A 19,298-nucleotide genomic window follows, 5' to 3' on the forward strand; every position below is an offset into this window, starting at 1 on the left:
CTTTTCTGCTTGTCCGAATATCTACTTGCAAACTCTGGATATGTTTATTTTTGTGCTGTTTGGCTTTGGTGAGTAAGTGGAACAATGAAATTGTTCCACATTTCATCATTTTGTATACTGTGCATTTTATTTACACAAAATGTAAATTTGTGCATTTCATCATTTTGTAAATTTACCAGGTCGTTTTTTACTCATAGCTGCTGCAAAGTTCATCTTCACTCAACATTCAAGGACAGTATTATAGGAATTGGCCATGCTACTAAAACACAAGAAGGGTGAAAATTGAGAGAGAGAGATGCTGAGTTAATAATCTAAGTGAGAAGGATTAAATTTAGAAATGGAGGAAGGACTTATTGTCTGTGTGTGCTATAGGAAGTTGGATGAGGAGCATGGGCTGCATAAAATCTAAATAAATCCCTTGATAGAGAACCAGGAGACCTTGGTTGCTTATACAAAGCCAAAAGGTAGTTGGAAGCTTCCAGAAGAAATTCATGCAATAGTTTCCTATGTAAAACAATTTCCTGTTAAAATGATTTAAATAGCAAGTAAGTAGAATATAAATAACATAACATATCTGTCAAGGGCCATGTTGCCATAACAATACACAGCTGTTTATTGTGAAAACCTTAATTGACATGCCAGGAACTCTGCCAGGGTTATGGAGAACATGGTGACACACATGGTCTGAAATGGCTTCCCTGTTTGCACTCATCCTACGGAGAGGCAGAGGCCTCTTCCTAGACAATTAACTCCTAGTTATTTTAGAAGGGACTCGTCTGTCTTTTTGCTGGCTTCTTCCCTACCCTGCCTCTCCTTTTCTCTCTAGATAATTGTTGACAGTGAAAGACAGTTATCTGGAAGAAGAGATAAAAGGCCCAGACTCTAGCTCTCGGCCTTCCATAGTGGGTTCCCTGTACAGCATTGTCTGGCCTCTTGTGCCCCTGGGCAAGGTGCTTGGGCTGGCTGTGCTCTCAAGGGCTTTTCTAGCTTAGCTTCATTAAGGGGTTGCCATTATTTCATGACAGAGGAAAATAGTGTAATCATCCCTACCATTGCTGTTGCTCTGGTTATTCACGTCATTAGGCTGTTGGGTGTGTGTGTGTGGGGGGGGTGTTTATTTTACGTGGAAATGATAAAAGAGTATTGTACTTTTGTTTTTTGGTTTAGGTTTCTGTTTTGAACTGTAAAAATAAACGAGAGTCTTAGGACAGAAGGGACTGTAAGTTAATTATATTTTTTAAATAAAATCACAGCAATGGTGAAGCTTTTTTAGTCTTTTCATAATCAAGGTTGTAAAAACAAATCTAACTGATCACAGCAATCTAAATAGGCAAGGAATGGTAGATTTTAAACCACTGAGGGTCAGATTTTTGCAGGAGCTCGATTGTAGAGACCTGTGCTCTAGTTGCATGTAAGATACATTATTACTATAGAATCATTGAATTTTTATGGGCTAGTTTCAATCAGACTATGACCATTACAGATGCTGTGGTGATATCCGTGTGCATTGCTTACCTTCTGCCAGAACTTCTTTTTTAAAAATAAATTGTGTCTCCTACAGGGGCATTAAAATAGCTGAAAGCAATATAAAAAAACCTTACATACTGGAGATCACACCTCTAGGGACATTGGCTTGGACCTGTGGTCTTCCATAGGGTGCTGCTTGTGCAGAAATCATGGCCAGCAATTGATTTCTATGCGTTCTTTTTATAAAACAGCTACTGCCGTTCTGTTTTTTAAATTTAAATTTGTTACAACCATCTTTCAGCTTTGTACTGTTATTGTAACAGCAGAGAGAAAGGTACAGGGGCTGTTAACAGTAGAAGATCAACAGTTATCTGGATGGACGTTTGCTTAATAAGTTAGAAGAATGGACTTTGGCATTATACGTCAGAGCCCAACCTCATTCTTTTAAGATGTTTTCATCAAATTTTAAGTTGTTCTTACTATATAATCAGAATGCTCTCTATGCATTGTATGTTCTTTTTGAGTTGCCTGGTTTTCAGCATCACAAAATAGTGGGGGGGATTATTTTCAGAGTCTCTTCAGTGTCATTTTCTTTTCCAACAGGTGAATCTCTTCTTCCTGTTGAATATCGTCCGTGTTCTCATAACGAAGCTGAAAGACACCCACAAGGCAGAATCCAACCTGTACATGAAAGCAGTGAGAGCTACCCTGATTCTAGTCCCCCTGCTTGGCATTGAGTTTGTGCTGTTTCCATGGCGACCAGAAGGCCGGATTGCTGAGGAAGTCTATGACTATGTGATGCACATCCTTATGCATTACCAGGTAGGAAATATTAAATAGTTTTTGCCCACTTGAGCTAGATAGGTGTTGCCATGTGAAGCAAATAAAGGAGCAATGATCCTGTTATTTTAGTTTTTAAAGACCTTTTTGCAATATTTCTATAAATTAGTTCAACTTTCTCAATACACTGAATTTTCTTTTCATTAAAAGAAAGAAACGTACCATGGTAGTCAGGAGGCCCACTACTTTTTAATAAGGTAGTTTTAGAAATGATTCACAGATTTTAGATTTGTACTACACTTTCTTTACTATCTGTATTGGAACTTTATCACGAACATCTAATTATCTGAAACTGGAAAAAAAAGTATGTGCATGTGAAATAAAGCAGAATCTTTTCATTTTGCAGGGTCTACTGGTGGCTACAATTTTCTGCTTTTTTAATGGAGAGGTAGAGTAACCATTTTTTATGTATTTATATATATTTTTATATATGTATACTTTTGTATTTTTATATATTTTGGTTTTGTTTCAGTAATTAAGGATATAGCATAGCTGAAAAATATAATTCCAAAATCAGAATTTAATATGTTGTTGTGCTTGGGTCAAAATTTTTTGTTGAATAAAAAGTGCAGTTTTGAAGAACCATCATCAGTCAATTCCAAGAACAGACTTCTTTATTCTTACGTCAGAGAATTGCATCACATTTCATTAGTATATGGAACTGATCCTTGTTGCAGCTAACAAGCTTTGCTGTTAACTTGAATAGATCAAGGTCCTGGCACCCAAGCCTTGCACTTGAGAGTATACTTATAGGGCCTTACTATCAGAGATAAAAGTGGGAGAAAGGCTAAATAGATAAAATTGCTCGTTAATATAGCTCTTGCTCACAAAAGGAAACAAAAATAAATGAACAAAAACATCCCACAAAAAAAAAAAAACCTTTTACTTTTCCAACACTTCTGGCAGAGGAATGATTACAATCCTGCACTTATCCCTACACATCTGTTTGTTCATTTGTTCTACATTTAGTGAAGCTGCAGTGTATGGCTGTGAGCAGATGTGTGGGAGTAACCAGATGTTTTCATAGGACTGAACCCTTAGTTTCTTTTCTCAGATGTTGTGTGCTTATACAATGCTATTGGACAGTAATATTTACTTACGGGTTAAGTATTTGGCTCATAAAAGAATTGATTCAAGTAGGTCATGCTTCCTACTCTTCCTCTTCAAATTGAAGCTGACTGAATTACAATGAAATTTCCATGTGGTTTCGTGATTTTTATTCTTTTTCCAATAAATGTATGAGTGTCCATATATATTATATATTATTTTTATTTTATTTATTTTTTTTGGCAAGGAGGCAGAAAAGATGAAGAAAGAGAGATTTTTTTTTTTTTTCAAAGTTTATAGGACCTGGGCCAGTGTTTGTGATCTGGTTTTATGGTAAAGTTGATCCAGGTTCAAGTCCCAGCTTATATATTTGATTCAAAGCAGAACAAATCACAAGACAGTCTGGATGTGATTTGACCAATTGCCCACATTCAGCACAAATAATTTACACACTCTTTCCCCTCTAAATTCTATACTTCAGAATTCCTTCCAAAAAAAAATTTGGAAAAAAATCAGAGAATTTATTCTGCTCCAATGCAAAATGGGGAAAAAATACTCTAAATCATCTCTAGAGTTTCTATGAAACAATATTGTCCACTGCTCAGCTCCGCATTTTAATCCTCTTGGATCTTCTGAGGCTATTTTACTCCTCAAACAAGTTGAAACCCAAATTTTAAAGTACAGTAAAAAAGATTTGCTTCATATGTTAATTTTCCACTATTACAAACTCGTAAGGTATTTTTTACATTGTTCTCTTCTGCAAAAGCAAACTCTAGTCATTCCACTAATTCAGTATCCTACACTCACCATTGGCTGATCAGTGTAAAAGATGAGCTCTTCCACAGCTTGAACAACTGTGGGCAGGATAATGTTAAACAGTGGATTCAGACACTTGAACAAAATGTTTATACGTTAGGCCTTGTCTTTGTCAGTTAAACGTGTATGTGTCCACTTGCTCTATATAGGGGAGATTTATGCTGGTTAAACCAGTTTTATTTCTGGTTGCAGTGCTTCAGTGACCAATATTGACCCGTTTGGGGGTATTTTTTTTTCCCCATTACCCTGGTTCTGGAGGGGAATCTATTACTTCATAACCAACTGTATTAGTAAGAAAATCCATGGGGAGAATGGCAGTGTAGTTGGGAAAAACTGTCTGCCCAAAAACAAGGTTACCTTTGTCTATTAAATAATTCTGTTTCTGGCATGTGAGCCTGGAGGCATAGGTATATTCTGTTGCCATTATGATCTGTTGCTGTCATAACAATGCGTTAACTTAGCCTGATACCGTAACTTTGCTGTTGTGTACAAGATGCTGCTCTATCAGCACCTATCATAGCAACACCTCATTATATACTGTACAAAATGAGAGGCATCAGTGTTAACACTTGCATGCTGTTTGCAGCAAGGCTGTGGTCTGAAGGTGAGTGCTGATACTGGAATCGACGCTTTGAGTGACAATGGGAAAAAGGTGTTCCAGTGGGGTTATTAGCAATTAAAAATGCCAAAAGCAATCATTTCTTTTTAAACTAAATTGTAGCTTTTCCCAACTGCTACTATACCTTTTGATGTTTTCTATAGCAAATATCAGGAGCCAAACTCTGTTCAAGTGGTGGCTTGCAGACCGTCTTGGGCACTGGCCAAAAGGCCAACCAGTAGAGCCAGTATTTTTCTGCAATAAAAGAAAGACCAAGGTCTTTTCTGTACTGGTCTTACTGAGGTAATTTACCATGGAAAAAGAAGAACAAATGAAAACTTACTGATATGCACCGATTGATTGATGTGAGTGAAAGTTATGATTTTGAATGAGACCAGTGATTTGGGGTGCATTGCTGGACAAATGTAGGCATCTAGAAAGTCAGTAGTTTGCTAGTTGGTGCAGGAGGGATTCCCAGAGTCACTGGTTATTGGACAAATAGTTTGTGTGAAGAGAAAATAAAATAGTCAGGATCTGTGGGCAATTTTTTCAAGAGATGGTTCTTTAAAAATACAGCAACAACAACAAGAAAAGCACCTTTTGAAAAAACAATTATTGGCATTCTTAGCATTCCTTACTTGGCATCTTCCCTGAAAAATAATTCCATGTGAATTTCATTAATGTAACACTTCATCAATCAAATATGCGCAGGTGTTTAACCATGTTGTAGGAGAGGAAGCCCATGATAAACATAACATCCTTTCAGTGACAAACTGTGGCCTTTAGCTATTTATCAGTGTTATTTTTAACTCTGGTAGAAATATGGAGTTCAGGAAATTGTCTTTCTAGTCATTTTATTAAATTGTGGTCAGAAAACAACAAGGGCTTTTTTGTGTAAGAACCATAGCAGATGGTATAAGACAACCATATAAGAGTTTAGAGTTGCTAAGGATGTGTCCTGTTGAACGTAAGAATGAATAGAAATGACCTTTTTACCTGTAAATCTTATCTGTCGACATTAGACCTTAGACCACAGGGGAGAAAGCAGAAAGTTTTGTTGCAGCTGCTTCTCCTATAAGCTGGCAAATTTGGTGTGAAAAGCACAAAGAATTGTGCCTATTGAAATTTAAATTCTTTCAGAACATCTCATGTGACCTATCACTTGTAGGTACCCCCAATTTCCAGGAGTATTCAGCCTTACTACCTAAGTTGCTGAGACATTTATTATGGCACTCACTCATCAAAGAATGAAGTCTAATGATATCTTTCCAAGTGTTTTATGTGCTTTTGTTTTTGCTTTCTGTCACAGGTCCAAGCTGTTTTGAGAAGACACTGGAATCAGTACAAAATCCAATTTGAGCACAGCTTCAGCCACTCAGATGCTATGCGCACCGCTTCCTACACTGTATCATCAATCAGTGATGTTCAAGGCTATGGCTACAGTCATGACTGCACCAGTGAACATTTAAATGGGAAGGGCTATCATGACATGGAGAGTGTTGTTTTAAAAACTGAGAAGCTGTATGGTTGACTGCCAAAGACTTCGCCTACGCCAGAGTGTTCACCCTCGTAGTTCGTGAACTTGAAGTTTGATTTAATGACTTCATGGCCAGAAGATTTTACCTAACTTGGGATATGTTTTTCTCCTGCAAACAAAAACCAACACGTTTTTCGTATGTATATATAGATATGTTTGTGTTTCTTTGTATCTATGTAGTATGGACATCCATACATCTATCTATCTATATGTGCATTTATGTAAGGATACAGACTTTGCCTCTGTAGTTTCTACTGTGTAGACAAAGTTGGCAATTTTTTGTATAACGGGAATCAATGAAGGATTTCTTACTTTCTTGGAAGTTTGTATAAAGACTGTGTTGTACTGAAACCACTTCATTTGCCTACAGAAACTTAGGGTGTAAATAACATACTGTACTGTCTTAATTCAACCGAAAACTGAAAAAAGGAAAATGGTTTAAAATAGGTGCAATAATTACAGTAGATTGTCCAGTTTAATTTTGTGTCTAGCATTTGACTGTCAAAAAAAAAAGAAAAAGGGTAGCCTAAGATAACAAACTCAGAGATATTGATGCTGAGCCAGTTTGATTTGATTTTGCCACTATTTTAAATGAAGCATGAGAGATGCCAGTGCAAGTTTAAGATTCTACTTACTTCTGTATTGCAATGTAATGATTTACAGCTAGCTTTGAAGCATTTTATTTAAACTGTTTTCACATACGCAGGAGTGTCTCCTCCTCCTCAAGTTTGTCGAAGTTTCTTAGCAACTTTATTGCAGACCAGATCAATGAGGCCTTACTGCCAGAAAGAAAAGTAGTAACCTGAATACCTATACCTATACCATCCTGACACTAATGCGGGCTGATGGAACTTCACTGTGTGCTTAAGCAATTTACTCAACTTGAAAGAGATCACATACAGATTGTGTTGTTGTCATGTTGTTTCTTTTGTTTTACTTTCAGGTATTTCCATGGCCATATGCTTAATAATTTATTCCTTCATTTTTGGGGCAACGTTTTTGATTAATCTTGTGGCTTGTTTTGTCTGAGAAAAGTATGAAGGACTGAACGCAGTGCAAATGGTATACTACCTTTAAAGCCAGTGTATGAGAATTCAGATTAATCAAGCAAATTAATGTTTTCCATGATTTCATTATTTGGAAAAATCCAATATAAGCTTATTCTTACAAAGCTTCAAAACATTATGGATTGAGAATATTATTTTCGGAGTGCTTGATTCTGAACAGGACTTAAAAGTTGTTTCTTTTGGTTCTACTGGTAGATAAAGGCCTCATTGAAAACTGAGGAGGTTGATGGGAAGGTCTTGAGAAAATGTGTCTAACTATAGGGCTCTATATTTTTGTAAATCTTTATGCTTTAAAGAAATAACGGTTTTTCTTTAGAGAAATGACAAAATTGCTAAAGAATGAGAGGATGGTAAAAGGTGAATTTATAAAAGTCTTACTAAAAAGCTCAGAAGTAGAAAAAGGTTTTAAGAGTTTATTTTGCAGATAAGCCTACTTGAAAAAGCAGGGGAAGAAGAGGAAAAGTGGATACTGGAGTTGATAGACTATTGTAATGCTAACGCACATCTGGTAAGCAAGTCAACAAACTTAAAGACAGTTCTTTCTGAGACCACTTTAGTTTTAAGTACTTAGGTTTGTATATGAAGAACTTGATTTTAACATTTAAACGTTTTTGTCAGTAGCCTTTCTGTAAGCTTCATTAGCATTTAAATAATTTGCTGTCACAGTGTTTATTGGTTTGTGACTTCATAAGGCTTTAAATGCTTTATATTTAGAACACTAGGAGAATGCAGTAAATTCATGCCACTTGCACCTTTTCCTAGTTTTTTTTTTTTTTTTTTTTTACAGTTATGTCTGGGGTTCTGGGGTTTGAATTTAGAAAGTATTTTGTTAATATTGTAGTTTCATAACATAGAATCTCTGCTAAGCTGTTAAAATCAAGATTTCTCTTCTGGAAGGCTGTTTGATTGGTAGTGAAAATCAGTTGGGTGCTATACTAAAGAGCAGCGTGAAATGTCACAATCAGACGTCACAGTCTCTTATAAGAATACAGTGATGGCATCTGTTATAACATGATTAGAGATTACTCTTGCTTGCTGATCTGTGTAGTGTTACTTAAAAATCTGTGCAATGGTCTGAAATTACTAGTGGTGCAGAAAATCCCTGCTCTGATATAGCAGCTTTGGTATAGCTCTGGGAGGACCAGATTATCAACTGATACAAATCTGTCATGAGTTCCACATTCAGAATCAGTGGGTACCAGCTGAGAATCAAAGCCCACACAGATACCTGTCTATTTAAAAGTGCTTCAGAATCCTTTATGGCATATTATCAGACAATTGTTTCAATGGTACATGGTGGGTTGTTTAAAACAATTAAAACAAGTAACAGCTGAGAATGTGATATGGTATTAAATTTATAACTCACTTTATCTCTCAGCTAGGCACTTCAAATTTAATAGCCTAAGAATTTGTGTCATTTTATACAAAGTACTAGATGCTAATAGCTGCCTGTCCCCTGTCAGAGAAACTTGTAATGGTAATTTGCAGGAGGAGTAGTTTGTTTTTGCACAGAAATTGTCCTGCTTCTAGGTGTACAGTCACAGCATACTTCTAAGAACACTTTTTCAAAAGAAACACGTTCAACTGGACATGCAAGAAAATGGTCCTGTCTGTGGAGGGAGAGCTACATTCCCTGCTCCTCGTGAGATTAAACTAACCTATGTCCTGTTTTGCATTGGAAAATAAAAATTACCTATTTAGTCTTCCTATCTGACCTTTTTTAGTTCCTACACAGCCAAGAGCAGGGTCTGTTTCTTTTTTTCTCTTTTTTGTCTTTTGTCACTATAAATTAAAATCAAATCCTTATACTGATATTTCTTATGGCTTATTTTCTACATTGTGGAATATTGTAGTCATTATCTGTATTCTCTGGGACGGAAGTAAGCTCCGGTTTGGAGGGGCTGTGAGATTCCATTGAACATGCATTCATCTATTATTATTTGCTCTTTTTTTGTTGTTGCTATTTAGTGAGGATTTATTGTGTCAGTCTGAAGGGGGCTACAGAAATGCTTATATTATATCAGGTGTCTGTAATTCTAGCATCTTAGTTTTGTATGAAGGGAATGTCTATTTTTAATGCTACTGCCTTTAGTTAGTAAAATGCACAGATTGAAGTTCCAGTGCAAGATCCCCTCAGTTTTGTTTTGTTTTGTTTTGTTTTTTAATGTTATCATCTATGCTATGTATTTTTTTCTCATTGTGATGATCTACTAGAGTATTTGGCCATAGAAATGCTGCAACACATACTATTTTTTTTTGTCATGAAACATTTGGGCTGGAAACCAGGCAACATTCAAGTATTGTACTGTGTAAATAAGATTAATAGAAGCTATAGCGTTGTATTTATTGCTTACACTAAGAATGAAATGGAAAAAAATGTGAAGTTATTTTTTGGTTGTGCTTTATTTTCACTTTGTCAGATGAATCATGCATTTTAATTGCTGAAAGTATTATGTTTGTGATCAATAAAATATTACTACATTTATTCAGATCTTTTGTATTGTAATTTGGCAATAACAAAGCTGATCCAACCTACGATTTCACAAATGCCTTAACTGTGTGTTAATTATTAACCAGGGAGAAAAAGTCATTACGTAGTTATTAATAATTATTTAGTATCTGAGTGTTTATTCAATATTTAAGTTTTTAATGCATAGTCAAGTGTTGCAATTCTGGAGGAAGCTTGCACAGATGGCTACAAAATGACTGCATTTAATTTTTTTTTACTAAATTGCTTCATATTCCTATTTATTTGTCTTTTGAATCTGCCTTTCATTACTAAGTCATTGATAATTAGTTAAGAAACCAACTGTTCTGTTCCATCATAAGCTGGCAGCAGAGCAGAAGCTAAAGTAAATGCATCTTTTTCATTCCATCATCCTGGATTGAGTTTCTCTCAACTTGGCGCTCAACCAAACCCCAACCACAACGGTTCCAAATCACTTAGCTGTGCAGAACCTGTTTCGTTTGAGCAAGACCAGCAAGAAGCACAGTCACAGAAAGAATGAGTGAGGTTTTTTTGGTTGTGGTTAGTTTTTTGTTGGCTTGTTGTCCTTCAGATAGGCTTGATGGAATCTGCACAATACTGTTAAGCACATACATGTTTTAAATCTGTAGCATTGTGGTCTTTGAATATACTGAAGTTGTACCTCAGCATAGGCACAAGCCTCTGCACTGTGTGGGTGTAGCAGCTCTAGTGAGGAAGCAAAATAACTGCAGTCACATTGGGCCAACTGTCTCTGTACACACTGCTGCAGGTCTGAGTTTTATAAGTTAACCAAGTTGACGATGCGTCTACCTACAGTGACAAGATGTGAAATTTAGCCATCTATTTTCAAATGAAATGTACAGTAATCCTGGTTAACTCACTCTGTCATCAGAAACTGGGAAGGTATGTGTTCTTTATGCATGTCCTTGAGTAAATTCTGTTAAATTTAGAGCTCGACAACTTACCTGGTCCTTAAATGAAACATACTGCTTCAAAAATGTATATATTTATATACCTACTTGAGTGAGTTTCTACTGTGGCTCTTAAAAAAAAAAAAAAATCTGTGCAATAACTTTAGAGTAACACAAACTGTTTCTATCGTTTTTCGTTTCTCAATGCTGCTCGTAGGCTTTGTGTCTGGGTGAACTGAAGGTATGGCTTACAGCTCAAGTGCCAGGAAACATCTCTCCTTCAGCAGACTTCTGTTAAAAGGTGTATAAGAAATCCCCATCTAGAATTTTTAAGTCTTATATGGGGGAATAAGCATTTTGGTTCTTGACTATTAGCTAGCCTATAGCCAGGAAAAGGAGTTCAATGTCATTGCCCTTAGCCTGAACATCCTCATTTCAGAGGTATTATGTACGATTGGGCACATAATGATGACTGTTTAAAGTTTCCTTGTGACAGTAGAAGATTAAAAGCTAAGATGGCGGAAAAAGAAACCGAGAAAAGAACACTTGTTAATTTATAGTTGATTAATTAAGGCCTTTGCTGCAAGAGTTACAATGTCCCCTCACCCTTAACCTGTTTTCAAGTGGAAGGTAATATAACCCAACTGAAATAAGGTTAGAAATCTTACCTTGCTTGATAATTAAATTTCATTTCTGTTGAGCTGTGATACAATATTCGTTGTTCCAGTTTTAGCTACTTCAATTATTTTGATAGAATTATAAGTTGCAGAAACAGCTTATATATATATTATATACTCTAATTGCAACTAAGTGCTATAGAGAACATATGATACAGATTATATACTCTTAAGTGCAAGTAAATATACTAGCATTTTGAATTTTTTTGCGTGCGCGTGTTTCTGGTTTTTGGTTTGTTTTGTTGTTGTTGTTTGCTAGTTTTAGGAAAAGCTCTCCAAACTGTTTACAAATAGTGGTTAAAAATCAGTCTTTTGTTGTACACGTGGAAAAGCTGAAAGATGGCTTAGTTAAGTGGTTTAACCAGTGACCATTTGGGGTCTTAGGCTGTGTCCAATTGATGGGTTAACATTGTACTTAGGACACTGAATGATGGAGGATCTCAAATATTTGGAAGCCTCTGATGTGCTACCAAGGTTCTGTCTGCTATATTCTGCTGTCTCCTGTATATTTATATATATGTATTTACATACCTTTATAAGATGTTCAAGACCAGCAACAGCTCAGCATTTTCAGCCTGCTTTCTGTATTATTATGATAAATAGCAACACATTGGGTTACTCAGTTCTAGGAAAAAAGTTAATTTTTTTTCCACCTTTTTTTTTGGGGAGTGGGGGGGAGGGGCGTCAAAGTGTGAGAGTGAAGAAGTGCTAAAACAGTAGGAAAAATGACTAGTTTATTATTATTATAATGGACTAGGGATATATGGGCTGGTGTTTTTGAGTGACAAAGAATAGAAAGATAAACATTTAGAGCTGAATGGTGACTTACTGCTAAAAAAATAAGTCAAAACACTGTGGAAAGTCAAGTAGGTAAGGCTGTATTGGACTCACTCAATTGTTTAACCTAGCTCCGTTTATTTATTGGTAAAAGAAAAAGCAGTATATATAAAAGCAAACAAAAAAAAATCTAAAAAGAAAAAGCTGTGCATCTATTTGCTTCAAGTGAGACAGAATACTTACTGCAGTTGGTTGTCCGAAAAGGATGCGTGGTAGTAGTTGAGGGCTAAGGAAAAGGAAGGAATTGTGTTTGTTTTCCTGCAGCTTTAAAACAACTTGTCTCTGAAATCTCATTTCAACACCTGTATAAAAGGAAACCTGAGCAAAAGCCATAACTCGAGAGAAAAAAAGTGCCCAATTAAGCCAAGGTGTATTTATACGCACAAGGCTCTTAATTCTGGGTCTTAATACTATTGTGTGTATGATAACAATATTTTACAATGTGGTAATAATGCCCAATCTCCCAGTTCCCATTCCTGACATTTGAGCAGGAACCTATAATTCTAGGTTATTGTGTAGAAGGATTTTGGTGAGGACTGAATGTCCACCAGTAGATACTGTTACAGATTCACTAATACTCTTCTGTATCTATTTATTCCAGCTAAGGGTATGGCTTACTGATCTCTACCAATTGGTTCTTCTCCTTAATACTGCAGCTACAATGTTCAAAATGCAAAACTCTGTATTACGTAACGTTTTGGTTAGTGCAACACTTGGAATACTTCATGTTCAAATCCATTCTAGAACCTAGAATAAGCAAGTGGAGGATGGGAGGAAAGCAGGTGGATGTAGTGACACAGGCTGCAGGCATCTGGCTGCTAAAGGCCACAATGCAGATTACACAGTGCTACAATTTGAGCTATTACACTATGCCAGCAGCAATAACTATAGAAAGTTATACACTTCAGGAACAGCAGGATAATTACTTATATTGCAGTAGCAGTAACACACAAAATACACTTAACAAATAAGCAAACACCGGTCTAGACACACACACACACACACACAAAAAAAAAAAAAAAAAAGGAAAAAAATTGTTTTACCTTTTTCAAGGCTCATGAAAAAGCCCAAGCAAGAGTTCTAGTTATACATACTCTACTCCTATAAATAATAATCCATGAAAAAAAGCTAAAGTTTTTTTTCCTCTGTCACTTCATGCTTATACACTGCTACCATTCTCTTTTCAGGAGCTGGGCTCTGCACAGTAACAAGAGCCTGTCTGGAAGTTCAGAGCTGACAGCCTCCTGGTTATAATTAGAATGATTATCTACCATCCCACAGATGTATATTTTTAATGAAACAGACTGACTAAATGAAGAGTTTAAATTGATCCAAATGAAGTTCATGCTTTATTTGAGACAAATAACAGGATTCTTTTTATATTAAACTGTTTTAATATTTAATATAAATATATTCAATTAATATAATATAAATTAATATATATTAATACATAATTATCAATTTCCAAAATAAAAATGTGCACACTAAATTGTAAAGATATTTGCAACTCCACTTTCTACTGATAATTCCAGAGTGTTTTTTTTTCCCCCTCAAACTCACAACTTTCTAAATGTAAACTATTACAAAGGGAAAAAATACCTTCTGATTAGTGCTAACTCACATGGAATCATAGAATCATTTAGGTTGGAAAAGACCTCTAAGATCATCTAGTCCAACTTTTAACGTAGCACTGCCAAATCTACCGTTAAACCATGTCCCTAAGCTCTACATAAAGCTTAATATATTAGCCGAATTTAACAATATAAATACAGAAAAATCCAAACATCTAAAGCATGTTTTATGAACATGTTGTCTGGTTAAATCCAGCATTAGGGGTAAGTGCAGGAGACCTAAATTGAGTTTTTTAGCTCTGCTGGAGGTAGAGTTGACCAAGAATGCAAGCCACCTGCTGCCTAGTGTAGGTTATAGTCTGTCTTTCCCTGTGTCCTAAAAGAACATGTTCTAGTATGTAGAGAAATGGTTTGAAGTTCTCAGTAGACCTATGGCCGGCATTCAGGGCAGGATTTAGGAGTGAAACCTAAAGTTCTACAGCAAATATATACATAAGGAAATATCAACTGCACAAATTATTAAGGTAGAAAATAAACTGGAATAGAAGTACATATTTGCTTAGCTCCTTACCTTGATACTTGCAAATTAAATCTGATGTATGTGACTGTAGCAGAGGAAGTTATTCTGAAGGTCTTCGGTGCATTGGCTATGGATCACTGCTAAATTGGTGACGTCTTTGACAAGGTGCAGTAAAACTGGTGGGTATCAGCTCTCTTCCTTTCAAAGAATAGTCACAGACTATTCCTGTGTGTTGTGGCAGTCTTGTAAATGCAATAGCTTCACATATAAATATATAAGAAAACAAATTATTGAATTAGGAGTGAGCGACTATCTTTCAATGTTACAAAAAGCAGATTACAGTGAACAGAAATACCTGTCAAACGCTTTATAAGCACTATGATGCATATGATAATAAAACCATTATGGCTATACTGGACTTAAAGGAAAAAAGGGTAGCATTAACTATTTTGTGCCTATTTTAATACCCCCAAATGCCAATGGACTTAATTCTTTAAATGTCAGTGAAAAGCTAGGAACACAAATAATCGTATTTCATTTAGTTAACTTTGAATATGAACCAAATATGTGCATTTAACAGAGCTCAAAAGTGCATTTGGCTAGGCTTTCCAGAAGGCTCTGTGGTCATATATTCCACAGAACACTGTCCATAGTCCAATTTGTTTCTACTGTTCACAAGGGACTCACATCTTGTGATTCCTAATGGAAGCCAGGAACTGTCTTCAGATACAGGCTCCATCCGGGACATTTTGGGCAGATGATGCCAGTTAAAAGGGTTTTGTTGTTCAAGGACCTCTTTCAATATTCTGTGGGTAGATCATCACCATGGATACTTCAGAATCTGAGACAAGAACAAAATTCACAGAAAGCAATCACAGATGACTTGAAAAATGACCAAAAAGAATATATTAATATTCTGGAGTTTTTAAAAGGTACAGTGATACTGCCCCATTTTTCAGATTCACAGCTCTATTGGAAAAATCAACTCAGTTTAACATAACTTTGATAAACTCAATCTAGATGAAGCAATAGACTGACTACAAGAGTTCAGAAAGTTAGAACATCAATTCCTTCATTATTAGTTATTTATTTATTTTTAATCAAATAGCTGTGGTGTAACTAATTCAATTTCAGATCATTTCAAGGGTTGGCCTCTGACCCAGATAGCCCTTTCCAGTTCAACTCTGTATTTTCTGTGAGGTATAGCTGTTTATTTTTTTTAATTAATTTTCATTTAAAGCTATTCACCTATTTTTATTATTATTTTTCCCTCCAGGGACTTGTTTATAGAAGTAAGGAGTTCTGTAAATAGCCTGCTCTAACTGTAATTAAAAAGCTGATTAGAATGATTTGTAGCTGAAATAGAAGAAATTCTTAATGAACGAAGTTGAATCAGGAAGCTTTCACAGAAATAAGAAAAATACTGAAAGCAAAAATAGAAACATGTTAGTACCAGAATTTTAGAAAAGTGGGTGTTTGTTTTTTTTTCAGACAATAATAGCACTGTATACAGTGCATGTTATTTCATTATATAATGAAAAAAAATATTTTTTAACAAGTCATTTAACATTTGCATGGAAATAAGAACAGTTAATTGCAATGAAAAAAAAAACACACATTTTTGAAGTTCTAACAAAACATTTTGTGTTCTATCCCTTACTGTCTTTCCCACCACCTTTCTCTGACCTCCCTACTTCACTGTCATTGATGTCATTTTTTCATACTTCCTCCCCTCATTTCTTAGTTTTCACCAAACACCAGCACCAGTGGGTATCCACATCCCTGCAAGATTCTTTCCTTCTAACAGCTGTCTTAAAAGCCTTGGAAACTGGACCTATTATTGCTCCTGCCCTGCTTCTTTTTCCCAACCATGCCAGCTGTACAGGGACCACAGGGGGCGAGCAGTAGGCAAGTCATGAGCACTCACAGACTTTCTGTTTTTGTTGAGGTACACTTGGCATAAGAATGAAGCTAGCTTAGCCTCAGCTAGCCTGTCTTACTCACACCCATTTCCTCAGTAAAGTTGTTCTGGCACTGGGGAGTAACTGGCATTGTGCCTTCCTGCAAGGAAGAATGCACTGAGCTGGTTTTCTGGCTGTGCGCTCCTTATTGTGCTGTGGAATCTCTGGCCTTCTCCTCAATCATTCCCAGTTTATGCCTTTTTAATGCTGTTGAAACAACTAAAGGGAGAAGGAATCCCCATCAGATTCTACAAGCAGAGGCAGCTGCAAGTTGAAAGCCAGACAAGTCTAAGAATTCGTCATATTTCTAATCCAGCAGAAGCATGAAATTACTAAGCATACATGGATGGTATGAACACAGAGAGCCAGTGGCAATACTCCAAATACACAAAGACAATATGAGCATGCAAAGCCAACGGAGCGATGTTACATTCCATACCTGCATGGCATAAAAACCAGCCGAACAACAAAACAAATCAAAAAACATGTATGGCATGTCAGTGATTTAAGAACTCCAATACCACTCTCTTCTATCATTGTCAAAGACAAGTACTTCAGAATGAAGAATAATTGCATATTATCCCTCTATTTGCACACATGCGCCATTTCCTTTCCAGGCCCACACATGCTTATAAGAGGAAATGTTAAAAGTCAGGCTGAAATTTCTTCCATTAGTATTAGTAGACATTGCACATATGTTTAAGAAAAAGGATAGGGTGGCAACTTTACACACACTTTTCCCTTTTCCTTCCTTGAATTCCACCTGGCCCTTCTTTTATTCACAACGTAATATTATATGGCTTTAACTACAACAGATCTACATGATGAAATTCTAAGCCACCCAGTCCAGTTCCCTACAATAGGTGCCAAGATAAAGAAATCATTCCTATTTCTGTTCAAGCAGTATTTACTGCTGAAGTTATTTACTATAAAGTTTAAATATTATGTCCTGTTTCTAGACTACATAATAAAGCTCCCATGGACTTAAGTAAATCATTTTAAGTAGCACGTCTAGAACTACCTAACTGTTTAAAAGTAAGCATGATCTTTTCAAAGCTTGAAAATACTTTCTTTTTTTTTTTAATAGTGCCTCCTTTGGTTGCAGCTGAAACCAATAGTTTATGAATGTAATAAGAATGGCTAGTCTAGCAATGTTTCACTTTGAACTGTAAGTAAACTCTACAGAACTAGCGTGGGTTTGAATTAAACAAATATGGATGTGCATCATAAAATAAAATCAAAATGAAAACCAGGTTTTCCCTGCTTGCTTTCACCTAATCCTTGAATTAGTATTGTCGTCACATTCACAAATCAACAGCATCTATGTGGTCTACCCATTGAACACCTTTTTGACTTGTTCCACTCATCAACTTTTAACCAGACCATAGCAAATGCACTGGAGTGTTTTTGATCAGCTGACCCTGTAGCACCTGTGTTCATTGTAACTTCCCTATATTTTCATCTTTGAAGTACTATACATTTATTTCAGAGCACTTATTTCAAGAAGCCTCTGAAAGTTTATCATTATCACTTTTATGTACAGTATAAACATCAGATACATACTCGCACCTGTATGTATCGCTTACGTACAGGATAAACATCAGATTTTAAAACACAGAACTTGCTAAGTTAAAGAGGTCTACTGACAATAGGGGTGTGCTCTTCTCTAATCAAGGGTATGACAGCTAGCTGTCTGGTCAGCGCATACTGATGACAAGCTATGTATTCAGAGAGATACACTTAGGAAGTCATAAAGTTGAAAATAATAGATATTTACTGGAGAATGCAAGTTACCAAAAAAGGAAGGAATATACTCTGAAGTACATTAAAATAAACAATGAAAAATCAAATTAATTGTGCTTTCAGAAAACATAAGCTAACATACAAATTCTTACCTTTTCCAGGCCTACTGCATTATGTTTCCACGTCCACAATGAACCAAGAGAGCTGATATTTTATAATTACAATATGTACATCTGGTTTCAGGGTGCAACTGAAAAGAACAGAGGGATATCTATCATTAATGGTTTTCACTGTTGCTAAAATTAGAGCTTTTTTTCACTGCTGCGTCATTGCAATCACCTTCAGGATAGTGAATCTCCTTTTCTGGACACAATGCGACTTTGAACCAAACAGATAATGCCCTGCTGGTTGGTAATTACAGGTGCAAGATTACACTTCATCACATAAAAATGATGTTTAAATTTAAAGGATGATCCTGGCAGATATCATAATCTTGTATTATCATCTTCGTATTTTAGATGTCCTACACTGCAGCCCAAGGGTTATCCTAAAGATACATGAAATATGATCCAGTATGTTCTTTTGAGTACAGAAAAAGAACAGACTTTTTCTGATGTGTAGCACTGCCTTTCAGTAGTAATAGAGGTTTAAAATTTGAGAACTTGAGACCCTTCCCAGTAACAAATGGATAGTGAGTGCAACATTGTCATTTCAGTGATGACAGAAAGCACAATTCAGCAGAAAAGATCTTGCTTCTCCCCACTTGCTTTGAACTTTTCATTTTCTCTTTGCAAACTTTCTTCATCATCTGCAAATACTTAGTGTAGCCATGTGTTAGGGAATTACATTATATTCCCTCCAACTATGTGTCATTAAAATTATTCAGCTTTGCTTTGAGATTCAAAGTCAATTCATCTGCAGATTAGTTTAACTGCCTCTGAAGTCTTCAGTCCCAAGAAAATGCAAGCCTCAAACCTACTGCAGGCTACAACAGAGCTGCACCTGTCCTGCCAGAGTGCCAAAAAGCCACAGGCAGGACCTAAATGCTCAGAGCTACATAATTATGTCGAGACCTATTTTTAGCTGTTGGTTCAGTGGAGGTCTGTGATGACACAGCCTTCTTGACAGTAAACTGGTTCAGGTATCCTCTTCAGTCCACACTGTCTGGTGCTGGATTATTCTCATATTCTGTCCTGTAAACAGAGACACCTGCAAGAG

The 19,298-nt window shown here is 36.1% G+C and overlaps 1 protein-coding gene and 1 long non-coding RNA gene across 2 annotated transcripts in view; one reads left to right on the forward strand and one right to left on the reverse strand.

Moving 5' to 3' along the window:
* Positions 1-9,855, forward strand: part of CALCRL (calcitonin receptor like receptor) — a 63,382-nt gene extending 53,527 nt beyond the window's left edge. Inside the window, exons 11-13 of the mRNA XM_040561091.1 lie at positions 2,071-2,289; positions 2,654-2,695; positions 6,078-9,855. Coding sequence (XP_040417025.1) covers positions 2,071-2,289; positions 2,654-2,695; positions 6,078-6,299 — 483 coding nt within the window. The 3' untranslated portion in view covers positions 6,300-9,855. The remainder of the gene's footprint in view (positions 1-2,070; positions 2,290-2,653; positions 2,696-6,077) is intronic.
* LOC121072017 lies at positions 3,898-18,330 on the reverse strand. Its single transcript, XR_005820937.1, has 4 exons — positions 18,233-18,330; positions 15,064-15,217; positions 14,428-14,634; positions 3,898-5,023 (listed from the first exon to the last, which is right to left on the reverse strand). It is a non-coding gene; the product is annotated as an uncharacterized LOC121072017 (long non-coding RNA).
* Between the last annotated feature and the right edge of the window lie 968 nt (positions 18,331-19,298).

This window comes from Cygnus olor, chromosome 6 (genome assembly GCF_009769625.2).
Source record: "Cygnus olor isolate bCygOlo1 chromosome 6, bCygOlo1.pri.v2, whole genome shotgun sequence".
Lineage (NCBI taxonomy): Eukaryota > Metazoa > Chordata > Aves > Anseriformes > Anatidae > Cygnus > Cygnus olor.